We start from the raw sequence: 13,252 nt of genomic DNA, 5'->3' as shown, positions 1-13,252 counted from the left end.
TGGGTCCTGTCATCATGTCACCCTTTATTTACTAGTGCACTAGCTGTGACCAGCCAGCTCAGAGTCAGTCCTCTGTTGAGGGGATTCTAATCTCCTGGTTTAGATTAGATTAGATTACATTACAGTGTGGAAACTGGCCCTTCGGCCCAACAAGTCCACACCGCCCCGTCGAAGCGCAACCCACTCATACCACTACATTTACCCCTTACCTAACACTACGGGCAATTTAGCATGGCCAATTCACCTGACCTGCACATCTTTGGACTGTGGGAGGAAACCGGCGCACCCGGAGGAAACCCACGCTGACACGGGGAGAACGTGTAAACTCCACACAGTCAGTCGCCTGAGGCGGGAATTGAACCCGGGTCTCTGGTGCTGTGAGGCAGCAGTGCTAACCACTGTGCCACCGTGCCGCCCACAGTGGTTATATTGGTCAGCCAGGGCTTTCCTGATTATTCCAGGTTAACAACCACAGTCAGAAACCTCATAGTTAATGAGGTTAACCTGGTTCCAATCACCACGGGTCTGCTACCCTGCTGCACGTTGTATGGTACAATCTGTAAAAGAACACTTTTCACTGTATCTCGGTACATGTGACAACAATAAATCAAATCAAATTAAAAACCCCCAACACCTTAGCAGTGTGTCCTCTCTCTCCCTCTCTCTCTCTCTCGCTTTCTTCCTCGATCACACCGTCCCTCTCCCGTATCCTCCACTGTAACACAGTCCCGACCTGTTTTAACCATCCGAGATCTTTCTGGAAACGCAGTGTTCAATTGTTCTGTGTTTGATTGTGTCTACCTGGTTACTAATCTGTGCTCATTTGATCGAGCCTGGGTGTGGACTTGCGTAAAAGTAAGCAGATAAGACAGCTGGTATGAGAGGCCGAGAGGATGGTGTAGACACTTTAAAGCGTTGTGTAAAACTCTGTAAATTGGGTTTCTATACTCTCAGAATCTAGTGTCATCTCTGCACAGCTCTGAGGAAAATCTTACGTAAAACCAATAGCATTTTCTTTTAGTGCAATAATATTTGAACCTGGTAAAAGCCCAGTTGGGAAAATTAAATATTAGTTTTTGGAAAAGGATGATCTGGACAGTGGCTCAGCGGTTGGCACTGCTGCCTCACAGCACCAGGGACCCGGGTTCAATTCCAGTCTGCATGGAGTTTGCACGTTCTCCCATGTCTGTGTGGGTTTCCTCTCACCGTCCAAAGGTGTGCAGATTGGGTGATTTGGCCATGTTAAAGTGCCCCCAGAGTATCCAGGGATGTGCAGGCTATATGGGAAATATGGGTTTACAGCTATAGGGTAGGGGTGGGATTCTCTTCAGAGGGTTGGTGGAGACTCAACGGGCTGAATGGCCTCTTTCTGCATTATGGGGATTCTATGATGATGGGGATGGAGGGGGATTTGAAAAGCAATTCTGACTTTAATCAGGGAATCAGTTCAGAAGGAACATAACAGCAGTGTCCACTGGGGGGATGTGATGCCAGTCTGGGTTATGAGCATGTCGAATTTCCCCAGGAATGTGGGGAAGGGATTGGGCCCAGATCGTGCATGAGGGAAAATTCCTCTCATTCTTAGCAGGAGAGGCAGGAAACTGAACATAACCCAGTCCATTCTCTCCCGTCCTCCACCAGGAACGGTGATTTTCTCTTGCCTCCATCAGTCTTTTTAAAAACTCACTGACAGGTTGTGGGTGTTGCTAGGTAGGCCCAGCATTTATTACGCATTCCTACGTGCCCTGGAGAAGGTGATGGTGAGCTGCCTTCCTGAGCCTATGAAGAGACTGTGTTGTTTTAGAACATAGAACATTACAGCGCAGTACAGGCCCTTCGGCCCTCGATGTTGAGCTGACCTGTGGAACCAATCTGAAGCCTATCTAACCTACAATATTCCATTTTCATCCACATGATTATCTAATGACCATTTAAATGCCCATAAAGTTGCTGAGTTTACTACTGTTGCAGGCAGGGCATTCCATGCCCCTACCACTCTCTGAGTAAAGCAACTACATCTGACATCTATCCTGTATCTATCACCCCTCAATTTAAAGCTATGTTCCCCTGTTCTATCCATTACCATCTGAGGAAAAAGCCTCTCACTGTCCACCCTATAATTATCTTTTTGTCTCAATTAAGTCATTTCTCAACCTTGTTCTCTCCAATGAAAACAACCTCAAGTCCCTCAGCATTTCCTCATAAGGCCTGCCCTCCATACCAGGCAACATCCCAGTAAATCTCCTCTGAACCCTTTCCAAAGCTTCCACATCCTTCCTATAATGTAGTGACCAGAACTGTACGCACTACCCCAAGTGCGGCCGCACCAGAGTTCTGTACAGCTGCAGCACGAGGGATTGAGGTGACATGGGGTTGGGAGGGGTTGGGCTTGAGGTGAATTCATAACCCAGGCCAAAAATGCCGTCACTCCCCAACCTCTGACCTTCTGTGTCTGGTACGAAATGCGGACGGTTTTGAATCCTCCGCAGTCCAGGTATCCCCCGCTATCCATCCGAAAGTAGAGCATTCCTACGAAACCTTTCGTAATGGTGAAAAGCGAAGAAATGTAAATTTATACGGCAGAAATGTCGCCTTTCTTCGTAAAATCCTCTTCGGATTACTTCCGCTTAGCGAGAAATGTGAAAGTGAAGTGGGGTAAAGCGACTTTCGAAAAACTGGGGATAACATTTTGTTTCCTTCTTGTAGAAGTGACGGGGTGTTCCGGCCGTGATGGAGCAACGTTGTGGATTTTCGCCACCGTTTGTGAGGAAGCAGGCCGCGAGCACCAGTGCCCCATCCCTGCCGCTGTCTGAGGGACCCTCATCACCCAGGCTGTTACAGGGCCTGCCATGGCGAGGTTTGAGGTTGGGACAATGCCCCCTCAGTCCCATTCTGAAGCGCAAGTTCACTGTCAGCTGCCTCACTCAGCGCAGTGCCAGCCGACACCCTGGGCCCGCTTTCAAGGAAAAGGCCTCGCCCAGTCGACCCCCGAACCCGACCCCGCCCAACAGCTCGCCCCCGAGCCGGGCCAAGTGCCCGACGCGGTCTCCGAGCCCCCCGCAACGGGAGACAGTTGGCCGATCACTTTGTGGCCAACCCCCCAACGGGGGAGCGCCCAGCTCTGTGCTCGGGTACAAGGATCTCACCGTTAGGGATGCGCGGAGGCGAGACATGGACCTGGACGAGCTGTTGAAGAAAGCCTCGGCCTTCTTGCGTCACAACCCGGTCGGGCGCGTGGACCCGCACGTGGCCTTGAAGCTTCATCCTGTGCAGACGGTCACCATCTCCGAACAACGTACGGAGATCTCCCAGCAGGCCGACAATTCAGATGGCCACTCGGATGGGCTACCCATGGTTTTGGAATGCCTAAACTCTCATTTCTGGTTGGGTTCTGTCCTTCCCAACAGCCGAGTCCCAACATCGACCCAGGATCCAGGGGAACCTTTCACCTCCCCACCATGGAGCTCAACGCCAGGCATCAGACGGCCCTGTTACAGTTTACAGCCTGGTCAGGGGACCAAAGCTCAAAACAGCTTGCAGAACCCCTATCCAAGAGGTCCACGGGATGGGAAGCCATCTCGAGATGATGAATGGCCGCACAGTGGGATTGTGGGATTGCAGTCCTGTAGCCTTATTCCAACTCGATCCGCAAGGATTGAAAGTGGCATTCCAAGGTTAGATCCGAAAGGAACCTTAAGAGAGACAAGGGTACCTCCAAGCGGCCATGGATCATTAGATACGGCTAAACACTCAACAAGTGTCCAGTTCAAATGCAACAACCTCGTTCCCACTCAGGACATCAGGGTTCCACAGCCAGAAGGGACATTAGGGTTAAGCAATCACCTCAAGCCGAGCCCCACTCAATCACCGGATTTGTCTCAATGCACCAAACAAGACGATGAACTTCCCACGCCAACACTGTACACCAATCTCCAAAGAAGACTGCAGCGAGGAAGGTCAAGGGTCGCTCCGAGCCTAAACGAGGCTGGGCCACCACTGGGTCTGGGCGCCAATCGAAGGAAGCAACAGGCCAACTCAAAACCCATTGAGTGTTCGCGAACACCAAGAGAGGCGAAGAGAAGACATCTTCATGAAGGTTAGGCCACGCGAACATTAAACACTCCTCTTTGTCAATTAGTGTGTGCTTTCTCTTACTCCGCTGTATTCAAGTGTAGACGGCTCCCTGACTGTCTCGTCTTTTGTTGTAAAGTCTGAAGATGACATCTCTCATGATGCTTACCCTGAGAAGTCTCCATCTTCCCCTTATCTTCATGTTCCCTATTTCCCCACCGTGTTGTAATTGAGTCTCATCCACTCTCACTCAGTTCTTTTTTTTTAAACGATTAGATTACTTACAGTGTGGAAACAGGCCCTTCGGCCCAACAAGTCCACACTGACCCGCCGAAGTGTAACCCACCCAGACCCATTCTCCTACATTTACCCCTTCACCTAACACTACGGGCAATTTAGCATGGCCAATTCACCTAACCTGCACATTTTTGGACTATGGGAGGAAACCGGAGCACCCGGAGGAAACCCATGCAGACACGGGGAGAATGTGCAAACTCCACACAGAGAGTCGCCTGAGGCGAGAATTGAACCCGGGTCTCTGGCACTGTGAGGCAGCAGTGCTAACCACTGTGCCACCATGGTGCCGCCCCCGATTCTGTTTCAGAATCAGGGACATCTTGCCCTGGTCAGCCTTGTGACACGGTGGTAGTGTCCTTACTTCTGAGCCAGGAGGCCTGGGTTCAAGTTCCACCTGCTCCAGAGGTGTGTAATAACATCTCTGAACAGGTTGATTTTTAAAATACCTGCCCTTTGGTTACAATATTGACCATCTCAACCTGTTTTTTTTATTCTGGAAATTTCCCAGCCCACTTCCTCCATTGTAACATGGTCCCGATCTGTTTTAACCATCTGAGGGTCTTACATTCTGGGAATGTAGTGTTGAATTGTTCTGTGTTTGATTATGTGCACCTGGTTACTAGTCTATGCTCACTTTGCTCATTTGATCAAGCCTGGGTGTGGACTCAGGGAACAGTAAGCAGATCCACAGAAGCTGTGAGAAGCTGCGAGCAGAAACAATGGTGTAGATATTTTAAAACATTGTGTAAAACTCCGTACATAGGGTTCCTGTACATAGCAGACTCCTCTCCATAAAATGGGCCTCCATTTGCCATGCTTTCAGTCCAGGAAGGGGGAAGCCAAATGGAACCAGGCCTCAGAAACCCTACAGTGAAAAAGAGGCCATTCAGCCCATCAGGTCTGCACCTAACCACCGGAAAACATCCCATCTAAACCAACACTATCCCTGTAACCCAACTTTACCCTGGCTAACTATCTAGCCTGCACATCCTTGGACACTGTAGGCAATTTTCCATGGCCAATCTATCTAACCTGCACATCTTTGGACAGTGGGAGGAATCCCACGCAGACACAGGGAAAATGCACAAATTCCACACTGATAGTCACCCAAGGCTGGAATCGAACCTGGGTCTCTGGCACTCTGAAGCAACAATACTAACCACTGAGCCACTGTGCTGACCCGGATATAGGAGACAGTGAGGACTGCAGATGCTGGAGATCAGAGTCGAGAGTGTGGTGCTGGAGAGGCACAGAGGGTCAGGCAGCATCCACGGAGCAGGAGAATGGACATGTCATTCCTGATGAAGGGTTTATGCCCGAAACATCAATTCTCCTGCTCCTCAGATGCTGTCTGTCCAGTTTTGCTTCTCCAGCAAAATACTCTCAACTCTGACCTGGATATAGTCCTGACACAGCAAGGGAAGGGGGTTAGCTGGCAATGCCAGAGTGTTGGGACTCCCGCTTCCACTTCCAGTTTTAATGGTCAGTGCCAGGCCTGTGACCCTTCACCTCTCTCACCACCCGAGTCACTCTATATGCCTCCATCATATTCCCCATGTCGCCTATTGTTCCTCCTGCCCCCGATACTCTCATGCCACCTTGTCACCAATGCCCTCTCCATGCACCCCACATCCTCCATGCTCCACATACCCCAAGCCCTCTTCATGCCCCGAGTCTCTCGCCCAATGGGCAGACATCAGGAACACATTGGAGATGAGAACAAAATTCAACTTCGACTAATCTAATAATGCTCTGATTGAAACACGATTTATTACTGAGTATTCCTTCATAAAAAAAAATCACCTCAAGTGGTTAAACTGCTGAAAGAAAATGTATATCACTAACTACATTAAAAACAGATAATCCTTTTATAGCCTATTAAAACTGATAATCAAAATGCGACACAGGTTCCCTCCTCAGATTCTGTGGCTCTGCAGTTTGAGCAACTCCAAAGCATTCATAATGAGCTCAGCCGTGGGAAATGTCAACCATGCATCTGTTGAAACAGAAAAAAAAGCTGTTTTATTTCCCACTAAAGTGAAAGATCTTTTCGGAAAATCAATTTAATAGGACACTGAACATTGAAATCACTTCAGATTATTGCGCTAGGGATTAGAAGCAGACTTTTTGATTCAGTTTTGTGTCGATGTGGGTAATGGAAGAGGTGGAGTGGTGTCGTGAAGGGAAAGGCAAGTGTACCAGGCCCAACATTTACCAACCAGAGTCGTTGTGGATACGGAGAGTTTCATACTGTGACTGGAACTTGGAGCAAATCGGGATGATATATATTAAAGTAATAACAATCGGAGGTTATAGCTGCTGGAGTGAGAAGCTAATGTGGGTACAATTAGGGGCGATGAGAATAATAAGTTAAAACGATTTGGAACGCACTGCCTGAAATGGGTAGACTTGTTCGTAACTTTCTCAAGGAAATTGGATAAGTAGTTAAGAAAGTAGAAATATAAATATAAAAGGCCTTGGTGGAAGGACAAAGGGGTTGAACTAATTGGATGACTCTTGCCAGGGGGCCAAATGGCCTCTTGTCCCATAATATTCATTAAAAATGTGATCCTCCACCTATTTTAGCAGCCAGACATGAGAACCTGGATGCAAATCAGTAATTTGCGCTTCACAATAAGCTCAGGATTGGATGGCAAAGCCAAAACCTCTTGAGATTGCGATGTGCACGATAATCTATCAGTGACAGTGATAGTCATGTGCTAGAGTCTGTGAAGAGAGAAAGAACAATATGTTCTGTACTAGAGTTTACAAAATATCCTCGTGTTAGTAAAAGGACTTTGCTGTAATCTACCGCTGTTAAATCATAGTTTCTCTTCGATAGAAGAATTTTACCAAATATATATATACAAATGACATGATGTAATATAGCTGCCTGGTTTATATATACTTTAATATCATCAATCTATTGTTTACCTATTGAAGCTGGGGTTGTACGGTGGCTCAGTGGTTAGCACTGCTGCCTCACAGCGCCAGGGTCCCAGGTTTGATTCCAGCCTCGGGCGACTGTCTGTGTGGAGTTTACACATTCTCCCCGTGTCTGCGTGAGTTTCCTCTGGGTGCTCTGGTTTCCTCCCACAGTCCAAAGATGTGCAGGTTAGCGTGAACTAGCAATGATAAATTGCCCGTAGTGTTAGGTGCATTAGGTGGGGGAATGAGTCTGGGTGGGTTGCTCTTCGGAGGGTCGGTGTGGACTGGTTGGGCCGAAGGGCCTGTTTCCACACTGTAGGGAATCTAACCTAATCTTCTGTGTTTGAAGATAATAATTACTTGTAAATATTTCTGTAGCCATGATGATTTCTTTTGGGGAAAACTCTTGAGGCTATTGGATGGCGAGATGAGAATAACACATCTTGGATAGGAACCGAAACATAGGATTATGAATTCCTATTGCCAGCTTTGGTCTTTAAGTTGACAATTTACTGTCCTGTGACCTGTGTTTTACTTTCAGGGGATTTTGTTAAGAGGGTAGAGGCAAATACAGTTACATTTAACAGACATTTGGACAGGTTTAGAGGGAAGTGGGCCAAGCACAGATGAACGGGACTAGTCTAATGTAGGAAAGACAAGTTGGATTAAAGGACTCTCATTTTGAAAATGGAGGAGGCAGTGACAGTGAGAAGTCGGATCTACAGAACATGCAATGAAGCAACAGATGTCATAATTAGATTAGATTACTTACAGTGTGGAAACAGGCCCTTCGGCCCAACAAGTCCACACTGACCCGCCGAAGCGCAACCCACCCATACCCCTACATTTACCCCTTACCTAACACTACGGGCAATTTAGTATGGCCAATTCACCTGACCTACACATCTTTTGGACTGTGGGAGGAACCCAGAGCACCCGGAGGAAACCCATGCAGACACGGGGAGAACGTGCAAACTCCACACAGTCAGTCGCCTGAGTCGGGAATTGAACCCGGGTCTCTGGCGCTGTGAGGCAGCAGTGCTAACCATTGTGCCACCGTGCTGCTGTCATTCTGCGTCTGTGTAACTGCTCCATGGCAAGCTGCAGAACTGGAGGGAAATTGGAGACAGAACCATCTCAATCTAAGGACTTCACAACCTGCCCCAACACTTAAAAAGAAGTCTCTCTCTCTCTCTCCAAGCTATGGGTGTTTGCCCTAAGCTTAAAAGTCTAGAAATTTCTAATGGATTAGATTAGATTCCCTACAGTGTGGAAACAGGCCCTTCGGCCCAACCAGTCCACACCGACCCTCCGAAGAGTAACCCACCCGCCCCCCTCTGACTAATGCACCTATCGCTATGGCCAATTCACCTGACCTGCAACACATTTTTAGACTGTGGGAGGAAACCCACGCAGACACGGGGAGAATGTGCAAACTCCACACAGACAGTCACCTGAGGCTGGAATCAAACCCGGGACCCTGCTGCTGTGAGGCAGCAGTACTAACCACTGAGCCACCGTGCCACTCATGATGGGTGTCACTAGCTTAGCCAGCATTTATTGCCCACCCCTAATTACCCAGAGTGCAGTTAAGAGCTAAGGACCTTACTAAATAATGGTTTGCCTTGCTATGTTATAAAATATCCAAAAAAAAACCCCCACCTGAGCCAAAGAAGCTCTCACAAATTGTTGTAAAAGAAATCATCATGGCTACAGAAATACTTACATGTAATTATTATCTTCAAGCACATAGAAAAACCAAACCTAAAATAAATGATATTAAAATATATACAAACCAGACAGCTGGTTTGTACATCATTTGTCCATATATTTGGTAAATTTCTTCTATCAAAGAGAAACTATGATTTAATTGTAGTAGATTACAGCAAACTCATTTTACTAACAGGAGAATATATTCAAAACTCTGAGGACAGAACATACTGTTCTTTCTCTCTTCACAGATTCTAGCACATGACTGTCACTGTCACTGATAGATTATGGTGCACATCACAATCTCATTAATCTACAGAGACTGTTTCTTGCTTTCTGCGTAAGAGATGTTGCCTGTTATGTCTGAGTCATAACCTGGCTTGTCTCTAATGACTGAGTGACTCAAGCAACAGCAAACTTTGCAGCAGCATTACACACTGACCATGAGTGGGTCATGACTCCTACCTCAGAGTGCAAAGGTCAGAGACTGAGGCCCCACTGGGGAAGGCAACGGTCTAGTGGTGTTATCAGCAGTTTGTTAATCCAGAGATCCAGGTAATGTACTGGACACTGGGGTTTGAATCCCACCACAGCAGATGGTGGAATTTGAATTCATTTTTTTAAATTCTGGAATTAAGAGTCTAATGATGACCTGTTTGTCAGGAAAAACCCGTCTGGTTCACTAATGTCCTTGAAGGAGGGAAGAAGCTGCCATCCTTACCTGGTCTGGCCTACATGTGACTCCAGACCCGCAGCCAATGTGGTTGACTCTTTACTGCCCTCTGCGCAATTAGGGACGGGCAATAATCACTGCCCTAGCTAGCGATGCCCTCATACTGTGAATCATTTTAAAAAAAGTCCCTGACCATGGCATTCTGACTGGTATTTCCATCTGGCTCAGCACTGGAGGTCCACCTGAGGCATTACGCTGTGGCGAGGTGGCACAATGTGATGGAGTGCTGGCTTTGTGTCCTGAAACGGACGCAAAGCCAATCTATAGAATCCGTCCACCAGGCCCGCTGTAAAGGAAGGGCCGCCAGCATTCTCAAAGATCCATCCCACCCTGGCAACGTTTTTCTACAATCCCTACCAACGGGGAGTAGGTACAGAAGCCTGTTCATGCAGCAGCTGGTTTCGAAACAGTTTCTATACTACTGTTGTTGTGGGCGGCACGGTGGCACAGTGGTTAGCACTGTTGCCTCACAGCGCCAGAGACCCGGGTTCATTTCCCGCCTCAGGCGACTGACTGTGTGGAGTTTGCACGTTCTCCCCGTGTCTGCGTGGGTTTCCTCCGGGTGCTCCGGTTTCCTCCCACAGTCACAAAGATGTGCAGGGTCAGGTGAATTGGCCATGCTAAATTGCCCGTAGTGTTAGGTAAGGGGTAAATGTAGGGGTATGGGTGGGTTTCGCTTCGGCGGGTCGGTGTGGACTTGTTGGGCCGAAGGGCCTGTTTCCACACTGTAATGTAATCTAATCTTAAAAAAAGGTACCGAAAGGACGCTCAAACTCTTAACATTCGCCTGTACCTGTGTTTACCTATTATTTACTTGTCTATGCTCCTTAACCATGTGATCTGCCTGTATTGCTCACAAGACAAAGCTTTTCACTGTGCCTCGGTACACGGGACAATAAATTCCATTCCATTCAGTTCAAAGAATCCTTTGCACCAGTTGAAAGAGATCAGGAACGTTGTCCTTAGTATTGATCCCTCATAGAATCCCCACAGTGAGGAGCCCATTGAGTCCACACCAAAGAGCATTCCACCCAGACGGCCGTAGTAGTTTGGCGCACTGACCTTTACACCGCTGAGGCCAAACGCCATGACCTGCTGTGCTGTTCCAGCAATAAAGTTTCAACTTTGATCTCCAGCATCTGCAGACCTCACTTTCTCCTCGAAGATTCCACCCAGACCCACTACCTATCCTATCCCTGTAACTCTGCATTTCCCATGGCTGACCCACCTAGCCTCCACCTCCCTGGACACTATGGGCAATTTAACAAGGCCATTCCGCCTAAATTGCACATCTTTGGAGCACAGAGTATGCTTATTTGCAGAAGTAACTGACTTTAGGTACTATTGCCTTACACAGTGTGGTCATTCATTCTGCTTTGGTCTCCAATGTTGGAGCATCAGTGAGTAATGACACGTTGTGGTGTGGGCAATGGTATCATCCGGTCTTCCGTGTAGTTGAGTAGGGTCTGTGTTGAAGGAATGGCAACATAATGAAGACCCCCATTACACTTTAATGCAGGACAGCAAGAAAATAGGCTTGTACCTGCTCTCCCAGTTTGCGAGGGGAACACATAGGGACATAGAGTTGTACAGCATGGAAACAGACCCTTCGGCCCAACTCGTCCATGCCGACCATGTTCCCAAACTAAGCTGATTCCACTTGCCTGTGTTTGGCCCATATCCCTCCTAACCTTTCCTATTCATGTAACTGTCCAAATGTCTTTTAAATTTTGTAATTGTACCTGCCTCCAGCCTCCACCACTTCCTGTGGCCGTTCACTCCACACACAAAACACTCTCTGTGTGAAAAAGTTGCCCCTTGGGTCTCTTTCTCCTGTCACATTAAAAATATGCACCCTGATTTTGAATTTCCCCACCCTTACTATTCATCTCATCTATAACCCTCATGATTTTATAAATCTCTCAAAGGTCACCCCTCAATCTCCTATGTGCTGGTGAGAAAAGGTCTCAGCCTCTCCTTATTGCTCAAACTCTCCATTCCCAGCAACATCTGGTAAATCATCTCTGAACCCGCTCCAGTTTAATAACTTTCTTCTGTAACAAAGATTCGATTTTATCTTATGATGCAGGTCGGTGGATCCACCTCACGGCCCAGACTAGGTTCAGAGCTACACTGGTAAATAATGGATACCATTAGCCAGTGGGCTGGGCCGAAACCCATTAGTTTGAGTACTGTGGAGAAAGTGGGGCCTGCAGATGCTGGAGATCAGAGTCGAGAGTGTGGTGCTGGAAAAGCACAGCCGGTCAGGCAGCATCCGAGGAGCAGGAGAATCGACGTTTCAGGCATAAGCCCTTCATCTGGAATGGAATCCTGATGAAGGGCTTATGCCTGAAACGTCGATTCTCCTGCTCCTCGGATGCTGCCTGACTGGCTGTGCTTTTCCAGCACCACACTCTCGACTCTGGTTGAGTAATGTGCTGAGTAAAGCCAATGATTTATCTATTGCCCCATTCGGGAAGGGGAGAAGGTGGTATGATGATAATCACACTGGTCTCATGATCTAGCGGCCTAGCCTAATGCTTGAGTCCATGACTTTAAATCCCACCACAGTCGTTAGTGGAATTTAAGATCAGTTAACAGATCTGCAATTGAACGTCAGTCTCAGTCATCGTGACGATGAAGCTATCCATTGTCATAGAAACCCATCTGGTCTCTTTCTGGGAAGGAAACAGCCCATCCTTACCCAGTCTGGGCCTACATGTGACTCCAGTCCAAATGCGCTGAACTCCTAACTGTGCCCCCCCCCTCCGAAATGGCTGAGCCAGCCACTCAGTCCAAGCGCAACTAGGGATAAAATAGAAGCAACAAATGCTGGCCTCTTGCCAGCGATTCCCACATCCCATTGAATCTCTATAGTGTGGAAGCAGGCCATTCGGCCCCTCAAGTCTGCACTGACCGTTCAAAGAACATCCCACCCAGATTCACCCTCCAACCCTGTCCCTTTAACCTTGCATTTCCCATGGCCAGTCTACCTAACCTTCACACCCCCAGATACCGTGGGTAACTTCCCATGCCCAATGCAACCTGATTAGATTCCCTACAGTATGGAAACAGGCCCTTCAGCCCAACAAATCCACACTGACCCTCCAAAGAGTAACCCACCCAGACCCATTCCCCTACCCTATCTTTACCCCTGACTAATGAATATCAGAGGTCAGGCAGCATCCGAGGAGCAGGGAAATTGATTTTTCGGGCAGGAGCCCTTCATCAGGAATGCGGCTGGAAGCCTCGGGGGTGGAGAGATAAATGGGAGGGGCATGGGGCTGGGGAGAAGGTAACCAAGAGTACAATAGGTGGATGGAGGTGGGGGGTAAAGGTGATAGGTCAGGGGAGAGGATGGAGTGGATAGGTGGGAAGGCAGATTGGCAGGTGGGACAGGTCATGAGGATGGTGCTGAGCTGGGAGGTTGGAAGTGGGGCAAGGTGGGGGAAGGGGAAATGAGGAAATCCACATTGATGCCCTGGGGTTGAAGTGTTCCGAGGCGGAAGATGA

The 13,252-nt window shown here is 48.1% G+C and overlaps 1 protein-coding gene across 1 annotated transcript in view; it reads left to right on the top strand.

Annotated features, from left to right (window-relative positions):
* The first annotated feature begins 919 nt into the window (after positions 1 to 919).
* The window catches only part of LOC122542024, a 42,661-nt gene continuing 30,328 nt past the window's right edge, over positions 920 to 13,252 (top strand). The window contains exons 1-3 of the mRNA XM_043679315.1: positions 920 to 995; positions 2,707 to 4,096; positions 4,992 to 5,043. Coding sequence (XP_043535250.1) covers positions 2,731 to 4,096; positions 4,992 to 5,043 — 1,418 coding nt within the window. The 5' untranslated portion in view covers positions 920 to 995; positions 2,707 to 2,730. The remainder of the gene's footprint in view (positions 996 to 2,706; positions 4,097 to 4,991; positions 5,044 to 13,252) is intronic.

The sequence above is a fragment of the Chiloscyllium plagiosum genome, chromosome 39 (assembly GCF_004010195.1).
Source record: "Chiloscyllium plagiosum isolate BGI_BamShark_2017 chromosome 39, ASM401019v2, whole genome shotgun sequence".
Taxonomy (NCBI): domain Eukaryota; kingdom Metazoa; phylum Chordata; class Chondrichthyes; order Orectolobiformes; family Hemiscylliidae; genus Chiloscyllium; species Chiloscyllium plagiosum.
The sequence above is the reverse complement of the archived record's forward strand: the minus strand, read 5'-3'. Positions and strand labels throughout refer to the sequence as shown.